The sequence below is a fragment of the Eubalaena glacialis genome, chromosome 10 (assembly GCF_028564815.1).
Source record: "Eubalaena glacialis isolate mEubGla1 chromosome 10, mEubGla1.1.hap2.+ XY, whole genome shotgun sequence".
In the NCBI taxonomy this organism is placed as follows: domain Eukaryota; kingdom Metazoa; phylum Chordata; class Mammalia; order Artiodactyla; family Balaenidae; genus Eubalaena; species Eubalaena glacialis.
This window is the reverse complement of record NC_083725.1, coordinates 19283443-19306784: the sequence shown is the minus strand read 5'-3', so window position 1 is coordinate 19306784 and position 23342 is coordinate 19283443. Positions and strand designations below refer to the sequence as shown.

Below are 23342 nucleotides of genomic sequence, written 5' to 3'. Positions count from 1 at the left end.
TGAAGGTTTGAGCATAGAAATCATCTAGAAATCACTGAAGATACTGGGCTTGTAGTGCAGTTTCATTTGTAGTGGGTTTGGCTTACATTCTTATATTTAGTTTTATTTCTATACAACTATCAAAGAAGGAGAAAGAAGTTGGGTAATATTTGCATTTGCAACTAATCAAAGCAGAATTGCTTTTAGCTTTAACAAAAAGATCGTTTTGTGATCTCAGATTAACATCTTTATTCTTAAATGGAGCATAAATAACATTTATTGGCTAAGATTATTTGCAATAAAAAAGACTGTTTACTGTTTACCACCTAGCAGATGACTGTTTGTAAGTCTCACTGAGTATGCTAAAAGCTTATACTGAGCTCTCATTTTACCAGAGTGAATTTAAATTAACTTCAGCAGCCAGAATTAATGAAACTGGGTAAATGATGCAAAGATATTCCATAGGGTATTCTGTTTTAATTAGAGATAGAAAATGTGAGTCATTAGAGGTTTTTTAAAATGTTGCATTCTATTACTTTCTCATATTTTAAATCTAGGAATATAGATGAAAACTAAAACATGTTAGCCACCTTAGTTCAGTTTTTAATGTATATCAGCTCTGCATTTATATTGAGTGAATAGTAAAGAGTCTGAATGAAGAACATAATCTGGAGGCATTCAGGTACAAGTCATAAATTTTATTAGAAGTTGAGTATCTGTTAATTAGCAGGCAGCTATATAACTTAACTATAAAGCCACTACAATTCAAACATTGTAGCATTACTACATGAATGAACACATATATAAATTAAACAGAAAAGAATATCCACAAATAGTTCTAAGTATGTCTGGGAAGTTTGATTGTGATAAAGTCAAGTTATAATCTTTAAAACTGATGCCTAGAAAACTACACACCCATTGAAAACTAAAGTCTGTACCTCACACTACATACCAAAATAAATTACACCAGTTGCACATGTAAGAAGCTTGCAAGTTGCCACTTTATCCTAACAAGATGCGTCTTTTACAAATGTTTTCTCCCACTCTGTGGCTTGTCTTTTCATTATCTTGATAGTGATTTTCACAGAGCAGAAATTTTCTATTTTAATGAAGTCTAGCTTATCAATTCTTTCTTTCATGGATTGTGCCTTTGGTGTTATATTTTAAAAGTCATTGCCATACCCAAGGTCATCTAGGTTTTCTCCTATGTTATCTTCTGGGAGTTTTACAGTTTTGTGTTTTACATTTAGGTCTGTGGTTCATTTTGAGTTAATTTTTATGAAGGATATAAAGTCTGTGTCTAGATTTTTTTTTTTTTTTTTTTTTTTACTATGGACATCCAGTTGTTTCAGCACTATTTGATGAAAAGACTATCTTTGCTCCATTGTATTGCCTTTGTTCTTTTGCCAAAGATCAGTTGACTGTATTTATGTGGGTCTATTTTGGGGCTCTTTATTCTGTTCCATTGATCTATCTGTTCTTTCACCAGTACCACCCTGTCTTGATTACTGCACCTTCATAATAAGTCTTCAAGCTGGGTAGTGTCATCCCTTCAACTTTGTCCTTCTTCAATGAGGTGATAGCTATTCTGGGTCTCTTGCCTCTTCATATGGACTTTAGAATCAGTTTGCCAATATCCATAAAATAACTTGCTGGGATTTTGATTGGGATCGCACTGAATTTCTATAGATTAAGTTGGAAAGAACTGACATTTTGATAATACCAAGTCTTCCTATTCATGAACATGCAATATCTCTCCATTTAGTTATTCTTTGGCTTCATTCATCACGGTTTTGTAGTTTTCCTCCTGTAGAGGTTGTACTTATTTTACTAGATTTATACTGAAGTATTACATTTTTGGCAATGCTAATGTAAATAGCGTGGGTTTTTTTTTAACCTATTCCACTTGTTCATTATTGGTATATAGGAAAGCAATTGCCTTTTGTATATTAACCTTGGATCCTGCAATCTTGCTATAATCACTTATTAGTTACAGGAGTTTTGGGTCAACTCTTTAAGATTTTCTACATAGATGATCATGTCACCTGTGAACAAAGACAGCTTTATGTCTTCCTTCTCAATCTGTATACCTTTTATTTCCTTTTCTTGCCTTATTGCATTAGCAAGGACTTGCAGCACAATACTGAAAAGTTATAATAAAGGAGGACATCCTTGCCTTGTGCTTAATCTTAGTGGGAAAGCATTGAGTTTCTCTCCAGTAAGTATGATGTTAGCTATTGGTTTTTTTGTAGATCGTATTTATCAAGTTAAGAAAGTCCCTCTCTATTCCTAGTTTACTGAGAGTTTTTCTCATGAGCGCATGCTGGATTTTGTCAAATGCTTCTTCTGCATGTATTTATATGGTTTTTTTTCCTTTTTTTGTCTTGGATGGATTATATTAATTTTCAAATGTTGAACCAGCCTTACATACCTGACACAAATCCCATTTGGTCATGGTATATAATTTTTTTTTTTTAATTAATTTTTTTTTTTTTTTAAAGATTTATTTATTGATTGATTGCTATGTTGGGTCTTTGTTTCTGTGCTAGGGCTTTCTGTAGTTGCGGCAAGCGGGGGCCACTCTTCATCGCAGTGCGCAGGCCTCTCACTATTGTGGCCTCTCTTTTTGCAGAGCACAGGCTCCAGACGCGCAGGCTCAGTAGTTGTGGCTCACGGGCTTAGTTGCTCCGCAGCATGTGGGATCTTCCCAGACCAGGACGTGAACCCGTGTCCCCTGCATTAGCAGGAAGATTCTCAACCACTGCGCCACCAGGGAAGCCCCATGGTATATAATTGTTTTTATACTTTTTTGGCTTCAATTTGCTAACATTTTGTTGAGAATCTCTGACACAATTTTTATCACATTTCTACTATAAAAGGTTTGGGAGTCTAACGAATTTAAGCTATTAATTAGTCTTATCAAATTGTGCTTTTTATTCAAAGATACACCATAGCAGAACCCTGAGGGAATGGATGGTGAATGGTAAGGCCTGAATTTACACTTCTTTTATTCTTTATACCCTGAACCCGTCTCTCCACAAGTGTTTATGGCTGATGTTTATGTTTTTGGAAATTAGACATAGCTCACTCCATTCATTCATTCAACAGATTCTACAGCAGAAGGGAGGCTTCTAAGGAGGTAGGGTGTATTAGTGGGGCTGCAGGTTATTACAGGGAATCCAAGCAAGGCCTCATAATGGAGACGGTGATATTTGAGAAAAGACCTAAAAAAGTGAGTGGATGAGTACTGTAGATAGTAAAGAGAACAGCAATTCAGGTAAAGGGAACAGCAAGTGAAAATGTCTGCCTACTATACTTGTTGAACATCAAGGACTAAAGAGTATAAGGTGCTTGGAAAAGAGTGAGCAAGGAGTAGAGGTGGAGGAGATGAGATCAAATATATAATGTGGAGGGTAATCATGTAGCAACTTTCCAGCATTTTAAGAACTTCAGCTTCAACTATGATGAAGGGGAAGACACTGAAGTCACATAATTCTTCTGACTTAGATTCTCAAAGGGATCTCTGGCCACTGTGTTAAGGACACATTTCAGAGGGATAATAATTAAGATGACAGATAACGAAATCTTAATCCTGAGTGGTAATAGTGGAAAAATCGAGAAACTGTCAAATTCTGGTTCTATCTCAAAGATAGGGCTGACACATTTTGCTTCTGTATTGGATGTGAAAGGAGAGAGAAAGAAAAAAGTCAAAGATGAATCACATTTTGTAACTGAGCACCAGGAAGAATGGAGCTGCCCTTTTCTGTTTTGGCAAGTCTACAGGAAGAGCATGAGTGACTATGTGTGTATTTGATTGCAAGGTATATTAAGTTTGGGATGTCTATTAAATGACAAAACAGAGATATTCTGTTAGTAAGCAGTCTTGTTAGGTGGACCCAGTCCGTAAAGGACAACATCAACCTACCTAATCCGCTCAATTTGAAGACCCATAAAGGACTTTGGGGCATTAGTGTGAAGAGGGCTTCCTTTTGCGTTTGTGTGTATGTGTGTTATTTGCTTTGACACTGTGGTTAGGCTAAAGTAGCACTATTCTCGGCTTTCATCTTTGGCAACTTTCTTCTCACCAAGAAGCTTTTTTATTGGGTTGACGCCAAATGAGTATTTGCCTGATTCCTCATGTCCTGATTCTTTAACTATTTTCCTAGTTTGGACAGCCACAAATTTGGTTAGTATTTGTTCATTTCACCCTTCAACGTGGACACACTTGAAGCCAAGTGAACTCCCACCACACTGATGGTAGACTCCATCTGAGCATGCTCAAAAGAGCACAGAAGGTTGTCCACGGGCAGGGTACTATCAGAGGCTGATTGACAGTATCTGTGTTGTAGACCAACTTAAGGGCAAACAAACACATACGGTTCTTACGCTTTCCTGCTCCTGATAATAGGCAATGGCAGGCTCTGGATCACAGTGTTTGAACCCAGCAGGAATAGTTTTGCACTCTATGTGGCATGACTATGATAAGGGGTATATATATCTTATCTAGCATGTATCTTCTTTTTTATGCTACACAAATACAAGGCTGTCACTTTCTGAGACAATAAACTTTCTCTGGCTGTGACAGATTCAAAGCAGATGCCAAGTTAGAAACATTTCTGAATTAGGTGATTTGGGGTTCCTTGACCAGGTTAAAAAACAAAACAAAACTGTTTTTCTTCTTGGTTTCACATTTAAACAATATGAGTTAGTCTAAACTATATGACCCAAAAATAGAACTACTAAAATAACAGGCCCTTATCATTATTATTTTGATATAATAAATAATAGAGGGATATTGTTTTACTAATAATTACCAGCATTTAGTAACGGCAAGCCAAACATTAAGCCTTTAGGAAATTTGTGAACTCCTTCATTTCTTACAATAACTCTGTCAGATTGGTACCAGTATTTATTCCCATTGATGAAGAAACTCAGTTTCAGAGGAAGACACTGAGGCACAGAGAGGTTAAGTGTAACTTGTCCATAATTGCCCGAGCTGCTATGCTAGTCTGCTTCATCAACCACTATCACCACTATCACATTTCTTTAATTGGACTTTAGATTCAGATAAACAATTTTTCCTGGTTGCAAGGAAATCATCTAACAGGCCCAGATTGCAATGCTTGAGATGCAAGTCTGAGCCCAAATCTGAGAACCCTAAACCATGTGATCACTAAAAATACTGAGTATCAATTCTGAGCCTTATAATATGAATTTGCATTTAAAATAACAGGTCCTATGAGGAATAAGCGTACAAATGGCATTCTAGGAGGGAATATATCCAACAGGTGTTTTAAATTCCTTTAGTGGCAATGAAAAAGTATGAAGGCATTTCCTGCAATACTAAATGAGCTGATTTGCTTTTGGTGGGTAAACACTGAACTTTGTTTACAAAAATTAATGTGAAAGTATTTTCTAAGTATCCTGCTATTACTCTACTCAAAGTTAGCCTTGTTATCTCCTTTAACAAACAAGAATGGCAAGACACAGTCTCAGTTAGTATAGTATGGATAAATCATTTGCAGTCTTGGGGAAACTTGTACCTTAACGAGTGTCTTCAATTTGGGGAAGACATGAATTCACAATTGCCATTCTCTATGCATATTATTGCCATATAAACTAATTCCAGCAAAAGAAAGCTATAGTTAGGTAGATCCTTTCATAAAGTGATGCAGTCACTCAGGAATACTTTATAACCTAAAACGACTGGACAGTCAGTAACCAATGAATTATCCTAATGCTGATTCATCTGAGAGGTCCTTTATTCCAATGACTTTCGCTGCTATCCTTCTCTTTTCCTTTTGGGCTTAAGAACTATCCATAATGTCTTACTTACTCTAAGGTTCACCTTGTACCTCTCCTGTCATACAACTCATCACTTTCCCCATCATATGCCACCAAATGCCAAAAAGAAATCTGAGTACTCTGCGGTCATGGCACAGGTATTTCTAAAGAGATGAATACCTGTTCAAAAATCACTAATCCGAGAATAAATATATGGGGAAATGAACTGGGGACATGACTGGAATCAACTGAAACTGTGAGAGGCCAGCAGGGCAGATATGTGTGTCTGTATGTGCCTTAAAGAATAATGTTCTCTATGAGAAAAAATGCTTTATTGCCCCAAACTTTAATCCAATTAATATCTGGGAATATATTTCAAGACCACTTGTATATACGTGTATGTACATAATGTTAGCATTGTATATTATTTGTGTTATGTTCTCCCTTCTATTCATGGGAATATGTTGCCTTTAAAGTTTAACCTTTCTTGTTGATTTTGTACGTGGATGAAGGTTCACACAGTAAGATAAGTTCAAGGATTTCTTTCTCCAATACCACTGATATGAATTCCTATTACTTAATTTCTTTTTGATAGATTTTCAGATGACAGTCCAAGACAGTTCTGCCAGTGGAAATCACAGGACTACCAAATATGGAAAAGACTTTGAAACACTTACAGTGTGTTTTTATGGTCTGCATCAGAATTCTACAGAAGGCTTTTGGCTGAATTGGCAGTGAAATGAGAATGGAAAGTTAGTGTATCAGTTACTTTTCAGTGTGGTATTTTTTCTTTTCTACTATTCTACTATGTATTAGAAATTATGTAAAAATCAGGAGAAGAGAAATGGTTAAGAAAAAATATAATCTGTCATGTTAAAGACATTCGGCACTTACCTAGACTCACAGGTAACATGAGAGAACATGAGAGCTGGCTTGTGAGAGCTAACCTTGTTCCAATTCCCTCACTGTCTTGATGAAAAGCTTTGAGGCTCAAAGAAGGAAGTGACCCTGCCAGAAGCATACCATGAATCCGTGATGAAAGGGAGACTCCTTGGCTTCTGTAGAGCCATGCCTCTGTGCACAAGGTATTAAAGAAGCATTACTTAAATGCCCCTTTACCTAACAACGTGGAGCTTAATCATAGGGTTTGGGCTTCTTGTCTCTTCTTTTGCTTTCTCTTTTACATCCTTGGGGCCTTAGTTTTTAGTTGCTCTCTTGAACTGGATTTACAAGACATTTATTTTCACTAGCCCTTATTTTTTTGGATTGTAGGCTGAATTTTTAGGAAGTTGGGGAAGGATACTGAACTGCCAAAAGTTAACAGATTATTGGCAAAGATATAAAAATAATTATAATGCCAATTTCCCTGGGTATTCCGTGTGTACTTTAGGGGTAAAAAGAGTATTTGTAAAGTGATTTCAAAATGTGCAAATATTACCTGTGGGACATAACCTACTGGCTAAGAGCACTAACTCTGAAATTAATTTGCCTGGATCTTTTTTCCCCAGCTCCCCAACTTATTAGTGGTGGGACTTCAGGAGTGTTACTTCTTTATGTTTCACTTCCTCTTTGAAAAACAAGGGCTTAATAACCTCACCCATTTTACAGAGCTGTGGCGTGGAGTTAATACACGTAGAGTGCTTAGGAATCCATGCCACTCTTAAGTCTTTCAAAATCAATCTTACTATTGTTGTTACTACTATTGTTGTTTTGTTAGCTGTCCTTGAAAAAGTTTGCCAGCAGTACTCACTTGCTTTTCTTTTTGTTGTATATTCTCTACATCCCACTTAAGCATTCTACCAAACCCTAAGAGGCTGTTTTCAGATATTTTACACCTCTTTACTTGTTTGTCACAGCAAAAGTAAAAGGAGTGTGGCTCCCCTTGATCGAACGAGCCAGAACTTTGGTTTTCTCCCATTCATACACATTGGTGAACAGATGTGAAAAACGACTCCATGGGACTTTCAGTCTGGAGCTAAACATCCAGGCTCTGTGTAACTCAACACTGTTATGCACACATGTTGGTCCCTTAGGACCCAAAAGAATCTCAACTAAGCCCATCATTATTTCAGGAATATGAAGAATGCTTTTTGTGAAGTAGCTGAACATAACAGAAATACAAGAAAAGGCAGAGGTGTTTCGTATCACAACTTTTTGAGAAATGCTCAGAGCTCTAAGATGTAGCTGACAATTCCCCCATCAGCTAATGCTTTCAAAGTTACCATAAGTTTCACCATAAATACATTTTTTCAGCAATGGTAATAACGCGGTGACTATACTGCTCAATTCCTCACAGTGTCAGCATTAAATACATTAAAAGGGTAAGTTAAAATATCTGTCTGATTGCTTCTGACGTAACCCCAAGATCTCTTTTATTTCTGTACTCCATCAATTATAATGTGGAACATTAAGACAAATTATTTCTAAACACTAACAAGGAATGTAGCAACAAGTGGCAGACAATCAAGGGGAATTTTGCCATAGCATGGTGCTTATTTTGTTACAAGCAGGAATGCAAACCCAAAGGATGTAATTTAGAGGAAACTCTGTCCTGTTTATTCTCTAGGAACTGGAACAAGGAGACTGAGAGAAGATGGTTCTGGGTAAATCAAACCGTTTTCTCCTAATTACAGCTGAATAATAGGGAGCAAACTCCCATGGAAGGTTGTGATCTGCTTGAAGAAAGCTAGGAGGTTGCCCTGGCTAGGGTCTTTCATATACAGTTATTCAAGCTCAGACTTGATCATCTGTCAGGGATGCTACAGTAGGGAGAGTTTTGCCGTAGCTGTGAGACTCAGCAAGATCACTTCCAACTCTAAAACCTACAATTTTAATTTAATCACCAACACCAGCCATCATTAAGAGTGACCTCAAATAACTCCAAATCTGTTCATCTACTCACATATTCTTTACACAGTCAACAGGCCTCGAGTGATTACTACACGCCAGCCACAGTTCTAAGACACAGAATAAGGGATAAGAAAGGTAACAACCTCTGTGGGGCTTGAGTTCTTTGGGAAGAAGTTCATCTAAATACAAAGAGACACCAAAGAAAATATTTGTTTTTATTATTATTCTGTGAAAGAAGTAAGGTAATCTGATAAATTGGGAATAAGTTAGGCTAGTAGGACCATCACGGAAAAAATATCTTTTGGAGGTGAGTGCCAAAGAATAGAAAGGAATCATTTATGGACAATTTTTCTGGAAATAATATTTCCAAAACATGGGAACAGCAAATACAAAGGCCCTGAGGCAAGATGAAGCTTAACTACAATCAAGGAACAAAGAGAAGTTAAAGGTTAGGTCAGGAGATAACCACACAAATTTACACCAGCTGGTCCCTAACTTCAAGTCTACGTGGATATATTCTTGAGGTGAGTTTGACATATATATCATCCAAAAAATAACAAAAAAAATTGACTCCAAAGTTACCCTGGAAATTCTGAGTGAGACTCTTTACAAAGGCACAACCATATTAAAGATCACAGACATCATTCTCCAAACTCCACTCTGGCCATCACTTGCAGGCATTTAACGGGGGTGTTTAATATCCTCTCTAAAATATTGGGCAGGAGAACAAACATCCTAGCATGTCTGCACCGTGCACCTAGTGTCTCACAATTGAAAATTGGCTGGAGCTCATCCTGCTGATGGCTTTGCCAGTTTTTTTTACCTTTTATTAAGAGTCCCATCTCTTTTAAGAACTGGGATATATTTTTTGAGGGAAATAAACTATAGGAAAATTCAACTGACAGAGATCATACTGTACTGGACTTTTCTGTTCTTTGCTACATTTATTTGTTGAGACAAACGTCTGTTCTTAGCCTTTTTTTAATGGCTCTGTTAAATAGAACGGACACACAGTACACTGCACATACTTGAAGAACACAATTTAAGTTCTGAAATATGCATATATCCATGGAACTGCCAACACAATCAAGAAAAGGAACATATCCATCACTTGCAAGTGTTTTTATGCCTCATTCATAAAGCCCCTTTTTTTCCCTCACATTCCACCCCTCCACATCCCCAAGTGACCACTGATAGGCTTTCTATCGTTAGAGATGGGTTTGCATTTTTCTAGAAATTTATATAAATGGATTCACATAGTGAGGACTCTTTTATCTGGCTTCTTTCACTCAATGTAATTATTTTGAGAGTAATTCATATTTTTGTGGGTATCAATAGTTTATCACTTTGCTTTGCTGAGTAGTGTTTCACTGTATGAGTGTACCACAGTATGTTTATTCATTCGCCTGTTGATGGGCGCTCGAGGTTGTTACAATTCTGTCTATTAAAAATAAGGATGCTATGATGATCCATGTACAAGTCTTTGTATGAACATATGCTTTCATTTTTCTTGCATAAATATCTAGGTGCAGAAAGGCTGGACCATACAGTAGGTGTATGTTCAACTTATAAAGAAACAGCCAAACTGTTGACTGAAGTGACTGTACCATTTTCCTTCCCACTAGCAGTGTAAAAGACTTCCAGTTCCTACACTGCCTCACCAATACTTGGTGTGCTTGGACTTTTCTAATTTTAGCCATTCAATAGGTGTGTAGTGGTATCTCCTGGGGCTTTCATTTTCATTTAGATAATAATTCATTACATTGAGCAACTTCATGTGCTTATTTGCATCCGTACACCTCCTTGGCAGGATCTCTTTTTAAATATTTTTACCCATATTGTTAATTTAAAAAAATTTTTCTAATTACTGAGTTTTGAGAGTTCTATACGTGTTAGAGACACAAGTCTTTTCAGGTATATAATTTGTAAATATTTTCTTCCAACCTGTGGCTTTTCTTTTATTAATAATGGCTTCCAAAGATGAAACCCAATTTATCACTTTTCTTTTATGGATCTTGTTTTTGGTGTCATCTCTAGGAAATCTTTGCTTAACCCAAGGTCAAAAAGATTTTGTCCAAGTTTTAGAGATTTATGTTTTGATCTACATTTAGTTAATTCTTTATATGGTGTGAAGTAGGGATCAAAGGTCATACTTTTGCATATGGCTATCTATGCACAATATCCGTGTGCTATATGCTTCCAGCACCATTTGTCAAGAAGACTATCCTTTCTCCTCAAAATTGGCTTTGCAGCTCTGTTGAAAAATCAATTGTCCTTACATGTGTGGATATGTTTCTGGGATCTACATTCTATTTGATTGACGTATTATATCTGACTCTTGGTTATAATATATTCTTTCACTGATGTCTTTTCACTTGCTCATGTAAATAGTCTCCCAGTAATATAGTCTTACCATTTTACTGGACATACCTAGGTATACCTGAAATGCATTTGATAAATCGATGGATCTTGCACTCAAACTAGGGTTACTTTCCAAAAACACTTAAAATGTTGAGGTATAAAAACTATGTATTCTACAGCCTTCCTGCCTCAACCAAGTGTATGTTAACACATCCCCACAAGCTATTTTGCATGTGTATGGGGCTGTAGAGTCTGGGGAGTATGAGAGTGGTATGTGCTGTCTATCCCAAAAGATCATCATAGGACGCAAAGGAAACATTAAGAAAATAGATAGGAATAGTCAAATGCCAAATGTTAAAATATTTCTCATGCATTTTAAATATTTACATTGAGATAAATAAGCAAATTATTATAAAATAAAATACAAAACTTTAGAGAATATTTCAAAATGCTCTTTTTTGCCAGATGCAACAAGATACTAGGAATAAATAGAGGAATTTTCTGGACCCAGCTTGTCTTTCCTTTTTTTATCACCATCGAGTGATGGGGTTGTATTTTATTCAGTCTATTGTACATGTGGGTGTGAATAAGATGGAACTTGTCTCAAAAAGAGAAATGAGCAAAGAATATATGTTGTCAACTTGTCTAAAACATTTTTTCATGTTCTGACTCATTTTTCTTTGTATTGGCATTTCAAGGGATTTTGTTTTTTAATTTGACTATTAAAAAACCTTGATAACTTCAGTGAAATCCCATGAAGATAATATAAACAACTGTAATGGAAAATGAAAAGATGATAATAGCAACCAGCACTGTGATATTTCTTGTCAGTGTTCTTTACTATTTAAAATAGTAACAAATCCCATATTAATTTGACTTTTTGAACTTTGGCCTTTACTTTGGTGGAAGAAGTTCCTTTCACTTTGCTTATTATCTGTTTGCAATGAAAAACAATTAATGATGACCATACTTTGATATGATCATCTTAGAGTTGTATAGAGGGAGGATAGTTATGCAACTATTTATATATCTATGGGTTCAAGGAAGTTTAAAGGCTTGATATTTGAATCCTGTGGAATGTAGCCTCCTTTCCCAGAGGGAAATGAACATATATATGTACTTAATGTAGTTTAAAATAAAGCAACACCTGTTCGTAGAGGCACCTTCTATTCCAGGCATGTTTAGGTATAGGGAAGGGGAACAAGAGCTATAAAACGTAATTCTTGTCTGTAAGGAGTTTACAGTTTAGGGGGGTTGAGGGCACTCAATGACTCAACGAGGATGAGCCTGATGCAGGTGGCTACAAGGTCACCGTTGGATAAACTCTGCTTTAGGAAAGACCAGCCTACTCTTATTCTGTTAAACTCTTTAATGCAGTGTCCAAAAAACCTGAATATCAAGCTCAAACGCCACTTTAGAAATGTTTCCAGGGGTGCTAACAGCCAACAAGTTAATATGATTCCTACACACTTGACACAACTCACCAGAGGTCTTGAATTCAGTGAGCATATTGACCTCCTTTAAGAAAGATCACCATTTAAACTTCGAATGCTAAGTTCTAAGAGAATGAAGTAAGTAATAAGTGATATTCAGGTTCAGAGGTGGAAGAGAAAAGAGGTCTCACCTTGAGTAGAACATTTTGTTGGATTCTCCAAAGTGGCAAACAATAAGGAGAACACTAACCAACTAAGACTCTGAATAAGTTGAGAATTAAGATGAAAGTCTAAGATGGAGGTCAAAATGTCCCCTAGATTTAAGGATACACTTAGGCTGAAAGGGAAACTATTGAAAAAGATGTAGAAAATGCTAAATATTTCACAAAAAATTTATTAGAACTAATAAAACAACTTAGCAAAGTTTGTTTGCAGAATATGAAATCAACATATACGCATCACTTGCATTTCTGCACATTAACAATGAACAATCCGAAAAAGAAATTAGGAGAACAATTCCATTTACAATAGCATCAAAAAGAATAAAATACTTAGGAATAAGCTTAACCAAAGACATGAAAGACTTGTACACTGAAAACTACAGGGTTATTGAAAGAAATTAAGGAAGACATAAATAAATGGAAAGACATCCCATATTCATGAACTATTGTTAAAATGTCCATATTACACAAAGCTACTTACAGATTTAATGCAATGCCTATCAAAATCCCCTATTTTTGCAGAAATAGAAGAAACGACTCCAAAATTGATATGTAACCACAAAGGACCCTCAATAACCAAAGCAAACTTGAAGACCTCACACTTTCTTTTTTTTTTTTTTTTTTTAATTTTATTTATTTATTTATTTTTGGCTGTGTTGGGTCTTCGTTTCTGTGCGAGGGCTTTCTCTAGTTGTGGCAAGTGGGGGCCACTCTTCATTGTGGTGCGCGGGCCTCTCACTATCGCGGCCTCTACTTGTTGCGGAGCACAGGCTCCAGACGTGCAGGCTCAGCAATTGTGGCTCACGGGCCTAGTCGCTCCGCGGCATGTGGGATCTTCCCAGACCAGGGCTCGAACCCGTGTCCCCTGCATTGGCAGGCAGAGTCTCAACCACTGCGCCACCAGAGAAGCCCTCACACTTTCTTGTGAAATGAAGTTTTCTTGTTATTGTGGGTTAAAAATCCAAAGTCCTAAATGTCCATAAATTATCCTCCTAAATTTACATTTTGGTTCATTCTCAGTGACAGGGCTTTCAGTGCCTGAATGGCATTGAGGGCTCCTTCAATATCTCTAGCTTGGACTTCTGTCACTGACATGGTGTGGGTATCTCAGAGTCTTGGCTCTTTTACCAGTTGATCAAGTCCCGCATGAACCATGTTCAGAAGGGCCCCACGCTTGCTTGGTTTCATGCTCTGCTATTGATGTCTTGAAATTCTTAATGATTTTATCTTTGAACTTACGTTTTGTAAGTAAAGTTTATGGGACAATAAAATATACGCATGAGCAGAGGGGACATGTGCAATATGTGTGTCTGCCACCATTCCTGCTGCCCCATTCACATCTAGTTTTCACCCTGCTCATGGTGTGCTTTCCATGACATGCTTATTTGGTACCCATTTGGAGTCTTACTAGTTCCACCAGAATTCTGTGCTACTGGTCACATCCAAGACTAAGTGAAGGTGTTAACAGCTCCGGGAGGCCATGCTTTCCATTTGAATCTGAACTTACTTCTAACACAGAAAGAAAGCAGTTGTTTTTTAAGAAACAAGAATGTCCAAGGAATCTTATCATATCCTTTCTTACTCGTTTTACTTCCCAATATTAGTCAAACCCTTCTGCTGAAAAAGATGACATGTATGAAAAAGAGAAGAGAGAACAACCCATAGAACCCATTTAGGGCTCACCCTAATCTAGTATGATGTTATCTTATCTCGAGTCTATCTGAAAAAAGAATTTACTTGGGCACATTCACAGGTTCCAGGTGAACATGAATTTGGGGAGGACACTATGCACCCCAGTGCAAATACTTTCAACAACACTTTTTCTTTGCAGTTTGAACAAGAGGCACTATATTTTCATTTTGCACTGGAGCCCACACATTATGTCACTTTTTACTGTTAGAGCCTATATTGGAAACAGGGGCTTCATGAGACAGCCAAGTGAGTCTGTCAACTGAATTCTAGAATTATCCAGACTTACCCACTTTGTTGCAGCAAGTTGGTTCCAGGCAAACCCATGTGAAAGGGGCATGTCCACAGTGGAGCAGAGAACTTTTGTCTGTCTATCACCAGACTCACTCCCAAGATGAAGGGAAGAAGAGCTTAGCAAAGCATGGCCAGTTATTCTTCCTAACTTTGCCAGTCAAGTAGGTCACCTCACCTAGCCAGTGTCAGTGAATATAAGAGCAGGGAGGTTAAAAGTTATACTAATCAAATTCCCTTCACATGCTGGTACCATTAGGAACGAGAAGGGAAATTGTCACTAATGCTCCCCTGTTTTTTTCAATCTCTTAACCCACTCAACTATGCCTTTAAGCCTGTAATTAAAGGAATATGGCTCTCCCTTCAGGAAAAAGAATAGATCTTTATCAGGACAGTCCTGCTCACACTTTTATGGGGCTACTCATTTGAGTGGCTTCCGGGAACTGCTGGTGGATGACTTAGAGCTTCATCCCAGAAGTCTCTGATATGGGTGAGAAATTGCATTAATTTAAATTAACTCCAGGGCTACTCATATCCAATGATCAGAAACAACTTTTTGTTCTACCAGCCATCCACAGCACAGCTAACCATAGAAAATTGATGAGGTTAAATGACACACTAAGATTAAATACATAAAAGCATCCAGTAATACAATTCAGAAATCATAGAAATGTTGCAAATTTGAAAGTACACCTTTGCCAGTATCAAATTCTTCACAGAGAAATTAAAAGGGCACACATTAAACGCTCTTATGAATTAAGGTCCCAAAGTATCAAAGCCCAATTTTGAAATCAAGTTTCCTTGTTACTGTGGGTTAAAAATCCAAAGTCCTAAATGTCCATAAACAATCCTCCCAAATGTACATTTGGTTCATTCTCAGTGACAGGGCTTTCATTGCCTGAATGGGACTGAGGGCTCCTTCAGTATCTGTAGCTTGGACTTCTGTCACTGACACGGGTGTGGGTCTCTCAGGGCCTTGGCTGTTTTATCAGTTTATCAAGCCTCTCATGAACCATGCTTTTAAAGAGTCTAAAGAGTTACTAAGATACAATTTGATTTTACAGCACTATCCCCAAAATTTAAAAACAATCTCAAAAGCAAGCCAAGCCCCCACCCCTAGAAGAGTGAAACTAGGCACATTTTTGTTCCCAGAATCCAGTACAGAATTTGACCAAAGAACATAGCAGAAACTCAATGGCATTTGAGAGAAAGATAAAGTTTCTTTCGTTCTAGCCTCACTAGGATGTCCATTAGTCTATGCCATTTATTTGAAATTTCTGACCTGCGAACTTTGAACCAGGAGGAATCTTTGAAGCCTGACGTTGATTTGTCACTATGAATTTGCCATGTGCAGCGCACAGCCCTGAGCATCTGTCACACGTGGACTCTTGAGTTATCCTTCCTCTTTGACGACCCTGTGGTTCACACTGCAGTACTGAACTGATTATGGGTTCTGTCGAGTGACATTACACCTCCAGTTCTGATGCGTAGATTTGACAGTCCTATGCCGCCATGGCCATTTTCACTGCCTCCTGCTATGGAACTGCATAGACCAAAGGCGGCTGCCTTTAAGAGAACATTTCTTTCTCCAACATAATTGACAAATCCAGTGTCAATTTGGGTCCACATGTAAAGGGAGTCACTTGAGCCTACGGTAGACCATATGTGTCAATGCCGACAAGTTCTACAAAACAGGTTTTCCTTACAATTGAGTCTTTGTCTCAGTCAAGCCTGCTTGGGAAAAACTGTACCTGAAGAGTAAGGCAAGGTGGACGGCTGCCTGAGACTCTCCTGCCCTGTAAACTCCTGCACACTCTCACGTCAAGTGCCAGGTAAAGGTGTCTGTATACTAAAGACCCTCCAGGCGCCTTATTCATTCCGCTCCAGGTATTGCTCAGCCACCTGCAACTCCCTAACGCCCCTTTTCTTTATGTCAGACTTTTACTTAAGTGGCTCTAAAGAAACAGCCCCTCTCCCACGCCATAAGCTGCAGCCATCAGCCAAAATCAAAGTATCTTACGGCTGGTATAGTGGGTTGGATGGTGGCCCCCAAAAGGATATATCCATGTCCTAATCCTTGACTGTTACCTCATTAGAAAAAAAAGGTTTTGCAAATGTCATTAAGGATCTTGAGATGGGATTTCCATCCTATATTATCTGGATGGGTCCTAAATATAATGAAAATTGTCCTTATTATACAAGAAGGGCAGAGGGACATTTGAGATAGACAAAAGAGAAGATACAGACACAGAAAGGGGGTGATGTGAAGACAGAGACAAAAACTGAGTGATGTGGCCTCAAGCCAAGGGAGCTGGCCACCACCAGAAGCTGAAAGAGGCAAGGGATAGAATCTCCCCTAGAGCATATGTAGGGAGAGCAGCCTTGCTGACACCTTGATATCACACTTCTGGCCTCTACAACTGTGAGATAGTAAATTTCTATTGTGTTAAGCCTCCAAGTTTATTAGTCTCCCAGCAAGCACGGGACACTTACACAGCATGCATTAAACCTTTTCTAGGCTTCAGCAGTTTACTGCACAAACCTAAATATATTCAAACAGTCAAAGGTCTCAACATCCCACCATACATTAAAGACCAAGGCACTAGACTACCTTCCTTGGCAGTACCAAAATATTTTCCACAAGGACATTTTCCTCTCCAAAATGTTGCTCCTTTCTTTTTATTTCTCAGTGTTCCCAGGTAATGCACCAAATGTTAGGGTCTTTTAATTACCTTCCAGCAAGTACAATGCCTTAATTCCATTTGGTTTGGAATAAATTAGGAAATAAGATAAAAGAGAAAAGATGGAGGGCCGAATATTCCTGTTACTGTTGATAACCCTGGCTTGAGAATCCAGTTTCAATGAAATGATCACATAACGGAACCCCAGAATTGGGCAGATTTACTAACTAGTAATACACAGAATGAGAGAAACAGAAGACACTCACTCACACTCTCAAGGGAGAGAACAGAATTAGTCAAGGCAAGCATGCTCACTTAATGCTTTTCAAGTTTTCTATATAAGTCACTTGATCATCCTGGGGCAGAGTCAGTAAAGAAGCAGGGCTGAAATGACCCTAAGAGCTCTCTTGACAGGACTGAAACATGAGGAGCAGGAAAGGAACATTCCCTCACTCCCCACCACCACCACCTCCAGCAGTAAAAAATGATCATCCACATTGACAGTTTAAAAGAAATCAGAAACTACGCTAACTCTGATTCACTCTTAGTATACCAACAGCTAATCAGGAGCCTTGTGCAAAAGCATCTTGATTAGTTGCTAATAAAACTCTTTAGAAGCAGACCCCTCCACATGCCTCAAAGGGAAGATGCAGACCTGTATGCTTCAGGATTTTCTCACCAAAACCCCACACAATTTCTTTACTATTCCAGCCAAGTATGGCCTAGCCCTACCCTTATCCCTGTTTTTCTTGGTTTAGTAATAAAGAAACACAGATGGAAATAAAGAAGAGCTATCAGGTAGAAAGATATAAAATAGTGGGGAAAATATAAGTGAAGTCAAGTACCACCACCATTTACTAGAAGTGAACTTTCAGCACCAACATTAATATTTTTTCCTGTTATATCTGTGAATGATAATAACTAATAGGTACATAACAATTTTCAATTTAATCAAATCTCATTTTTATAACTAACTACTTCACAACAAGTAACATGCTAAAGCAACATCAATAGATGAAAAAAGGTAGTCCCTGGCCCCAAGGAATGTTGCCCAGGAGAAGACAGAGATATGTAAAAAATACAATTACAATACAGTGTAGCGAGTGCAACAATCAGGCATGCAGAAGTGCAAGGGTAGCAAAAAGGATCGTGTGATCACAACACTAAAAAGAAGACTGCACAAAAGATATAATATGTAAATTGAGTTTTGAAAAATGAAGTGGGTTTCCCAGGTGCCCCATAGGGAGAAAGGAATTCTTGGAGGAGGGAAAATGAAGACAGTGAATTGTTCATATAATCCAGAAGTGAAGTAGGCAATGGCAGGAGAAATGACTGGACACAGGCGTCATGAATACTTGTGTGTCTGCATTTTAGCAAGTCCATTCTAAAGGAGACTTGGAGGATCAACTCGGGGGTGGGGGGCCGCGGGGGGACAGAACTAGTCATTCCTGCAAGAAACACTGGAACCAGTTTCTACCAACCCACCAAAAAAATGACTTCAAAGGCAACGTGGTATCACAGGAAGGGCTTGTTTTTTTGTTTGTTTGTTTTTAGTTCATTAGGCCTCACTTAAAATTCTGATTCCACAATGCACTTTCTTTGGGATCTTGAACAACACTCATAACCTCTGCAAGTTTCAGTATAGTAAGTTTATGTGATTACCTTCATCGGTAATATCACTGCGTTGCAATCTTAATGGAAACTCAAGTTCAGGCCAAAGACAAGTTTCTCTGTGACTTCTCCTCTGAATTGATTCAAAAGCCGTCTCTCCCGTCCTCATTTGTCTTCTCTTATGGAATCTCATAAGAACTTCTAAGACCTCTTTGGTTTTTTGTTGTTGTTGTCTGTTTGTTTGTTTTTTAATTGAAGTATAGTTGATTTACAATGTTGTGTTACTTTCAGGTGTAGAGCACAGTGATTCCTTTTTCACATTCTTTTCCCTTATAAGTTATTACAAAATATTGAGTAGAGTTCCCTGTGCCATAGAGGAGATCCTTGTTGTATCTATTCTATGCCTTCTTTGAATGACCGTAGCACTTGTTGTCTGTATAATTTTTATGTCTGTTGTGGCTTTGTGACTGAAAATGAAAATTTTCTATTTGTTCATGTCCTGGCCCTTCCTTAAAAATGTGTTCATTTATCTATTTCATATTTATTGACTACATCTTAGACACCGTGTTAACTGCTGGTTCTAGATGTTAGTAAAATATAGACCTTCCTGCTCAAAAGGTCACAGTATTTGTGGGGAAAAAAAAAAAAAAGAACAACCTATGTCTCAAAGAGCTTTGTACTTACCAAAGAGAACACACTTAGTAGGTACAATAAATACATGTATCATACGTAAATGTATAAATAGTTAATGGGATTAAAAACTAGAGATAACTGCTTTTCGATTCTGAGGAAATGATGATTATATTTCACCAGGAGCTCAATACCACTCTGAGAATGAGGGCTTAACCCCGGACCTGACTCACTGCATCGCTTTCCTATATAAAAATACACAAGTCTGTACATACGCTCTAGAAAAAGGCTTATCTGGCATGAATTTCAGATAGCAAGAAGAAAAATTCAAGAGGTTCAGAGAAGCATCCAGAAGCTCACATGATTATCTGGCACTAATACAACTTGCTTGACAGGAAAATAGAGCTGTAAATCTCACAAAATTAGATGATCTTTGAAGAATTTCAAAACCTCTTGCTATTAATTGGAAATCCTAGAAGAATAGCTTCTTTTAAAATGTACTGATAATATGCTTTACAGCTTAATATTCAGCAGCCTATGTTTTGGCTAAGTGAGCTTCAGGAAAGAAGGAAACTTGTGGTTTAGCTCCATTTACTTTGGAACCTCTGGTTCCAAACATCTACTTCTGTGCTCAGTCATCTTATCATCTGTAAAATGGAGGCAACTCTAAGAAAACATAGTTACAGAGCTGTTGCACAGTTTCATGTGTCATTGTCTTCATTTGTTTCAGAATACCAATAACATCTAAGCTACGACTGAAAGAGTGCAATGTTATGTGGGGTCATCTAGTGCAGCTCTGTCAAAGTAAAGAAAAGGAAAGGGGCCTAGAATAACTATAATTTTCCCAAGAGGACAAAATTATTTTATGGTAAATCTGGGACAAGAACCCTGATCTCTTTGATCGCATTCCATTGTTCTTTCATTGGGTTCTGAACAACCCAGAGAAATAAAGAGAAATAAAACTCCTATGTGCTATGTCACTGGTACAGGACTTGGCAAGATTGGAATTGGAGCACTACATATTAAGAGGTATCTGGGAAATTCTTCAAACTAATTGAGATATACACCAGGTACATAGAAAACAGTATGTTTTCTGAAGATGATTCTGTGGCATGAACAGAACTGTTAACTGAAGGTGTGTGTGTGCTGCAGTTCCAAACAGGATGGGTGAATTCTTGTTTTCTGGCACCTTAAAGACTCCACCCCAACATACACATTAAAGTAAAATTAACATTTCAACTGGGTCATGTTTAATTCTGCATGCTCTTGTAAGTCAGCAAAATATTCCATATATCATTTAAGTTGTCACTTACTTTTTAACTTGATTTTTAATTTCTAAAAGTCTTTCCAAACACAAAACAGAGGTTGGAAAATGGTATATGGGAAGCTGCAGAGATGAAATAAGCGTATTTCATTCAGCATAAAGATGAATATCCAAACAACTTCTTCAGAGCCGAAAGTGTCCAAATCCACTGTCTTCATTTTGTAGTCAAGGCTTCCAGAAAAATATGCTAATGGATTCCTATTTACCCAAATGCCCCACATCTGTTTCAGTAAGTATCATTATATATTATGGAAAATTTTCTCAGTGACAGAGAAAGACATCCTGGCTGAACATCCCCCTGCCCGTGACACAGAGATGACGGTCTCAAGCTACCTTGAAGGCATTGGAGCCCACTTTATCCGTTACTAGTATTAATGGAGGACAAAACTTAATATTCTGTTTGCTCTGTATTTGTTAAATCACTTCTTCCCTTCATTAAAATGGATGGCCCATAATTGAGTCTGTAGTGTGTGTATCATTGGAAACTGAACAAATTTTTGTTGGTTTTATTAATGTCATAGGTTTCTAGGGAGTGTCTACTCAATAACTAAGTCTAGTTTCACAGTTACAAATAAATTATAATGTAACTTTGAATAAACTAAGCTCATCATAAAGGAAGGATACTGATAGTTGCTACTACCCCTTCACTGAGGGGCTCTTGTAAAGCACTAAATAAAGTAACAGAGGTGTATATGCGTGCATATATTTTCAATGATATTTGTACACACTTAAAAAGAACTCTACAGAATGCATTATAAAATTCTTGATGCTGTGTGTGCCTAGTTCCCAGCTCTCTCATTAAAACTACTTAAATGAACAAAATCGTATCTATTAGGATAGCTATCAGAGTACTCCAAATACTACTTCTTGCAGTACCCTGTCCCAACCCTTTGCCTTCCTCTTCCCATTAGTCCTCAATTCAGAAACCCCGGAGATTTGTTAATTTATGAACATATTTCTTCATTCAGCCAAGAAAATTTATTGATCCCTTACCAAATTTCAGGCACCATTCTTCAGTATGTTTCATAGGCATGTTCAGGAAACACAGCAGTGATTAACACAGATGAATATACCCTCTCTCGAGCTGAGGGGGGAGACAAAAGTAAAGAAGCAAATATAAAATCATAAGTATAAATATGTAAATAGAAATGAAATAAATGGATAGAATAACTAGTATATCAGGGAAGTGCCGGAGAAAAACAACAAGCAGGGAAGGGAGATGGAGATTGTTAGCTGGTAGGAGGAGGCTGCGATCTGAAACTAAGTGAGCAATGAGGGCTTTCTGGGGAAGATAAAATTTAAGAGGGAGCAAGGAGCATATCTGGGAAGTGAATAGTACAAGCATAGGGAATAGTCAGATGGAAAGCCAATGAGGCAAGAGTAGGCTTGGAGTATCCAAGGAGCAGAAAGGATGTCAGTGTGTGGAAAACAGAGGGAGCAAAGTGGAGAGGAGAAGGAAACAGTCAGAGAGGAAACAGAGGCCCAGATTTCTAGGGCTGTGGAGGCACTTTGAGGACTTTGCTTTTCCTGTGAAGAAGCCATTGAAGAGACCTGAGTGACATGATCTGACTTATGTTTTAACAGGATCTCTCTGGATGCCATGTTGATTAGAGACTGTAGGAGAATAAGGACAAGCCCCAGAAGACCAATAGTTGATTCAAAGAAGTGATTATTCAAACATGGTCCCCCTCCTCAGTGAGGACGCAGAGCAGGAATCGGCAAATAATGGCCACAAATCAAATCAGGCTCTCAGCCTGGATCTGTGTGACTGTGAGCTAATAACGGTTCTCACGTTTAGAAAGTTTGTTGAAGAAGAAAGAGGAGGAGAAGCTACAGAAACTGTATACGGCCCACAAAGCCTAAGATATTTAAAATCCAGAAAATGCTTTCCAACACCTGATGTAAAGCATGTGGCTGGTAGGAGGTGCTCAACAAAATTTGGAAGAGGAATACATGAGTCAATTAGTTCCTGAAAACATTGTAAAGTGATAGGTGTCAAGAAACATTTATGCCTTCACCCTTAACCTTCACAAATGATGCCATTTTCATTGAGCTATTGAAAAATATATTCTGGCTTTCAAAACAATAAACCAGAAGGCATCTTCTCACATAAGCAAGGTCATAAACAACTGTCAAGTAAAGTTGAAATAGCAACAAACCAAATAATAACAGAAAACATTTTTATAGATTTTTAAACCTTACAAAGCATTTTCATGTTCATTATCTAATTTAATCCTCAAATCAACTCCATGAGATAGTTATTATTTTCTCATTAGAAATGACCACAGGGCTTCCCTGGTGGCGCAGTGGTTGAGAATCTGCCTGCCAATGCAGGGGACATGGGTTCGAGCCCTGGTCTGGGAGGATCCCACATGCCGCGGAGCGACTAGGCCCGTGAGCCACAATTACTGAGCCTGCGCGTCTGGAGCCCGTGCTCCGCAACAAGAGAAGCCGCGATAGTGAGAGGCCCGCGCACCACGATGAAGAG

General features: G+C 37.9%; 1 protein-coding gene across 7 annotated transcripts in view; it reads right to left on the bottom strand.

Annotated features, from left to right (window-relative positions):
- The window catches only part of LOC133099081 (centrosomal protein of 78 kDa-like), a 70385-nt gene that overhangs the window by 9737 nt on the left and 37306 nt on the right, over positions 1-23342 (bottom strand). For 5 of the 7 annotated variants that reach the window (XR_009702288.1, XR_009702283.1, XR_009702286.1 and 2 more), the window contains one exon: positions 21848-21938. The exons of 1 other annotated variant lie outside the window; for it this stretch is intronic. Coding sequence is in view for 2 of the 6 variants with exons in the window: in XM_061202539.1 (XP_061058522.1) it covers positions 21868-21938 (71 nt within the window). In the remaining 4 variants the exon portion in view is untranslated. Of the gene's footprint in view, positions 1-13185; positions 14138-21847; positions 21939-23342 lie in introns of those variants that run through there. One more of the 7 variants, XR_009702285.1, reaches the window with a different exon arrangement.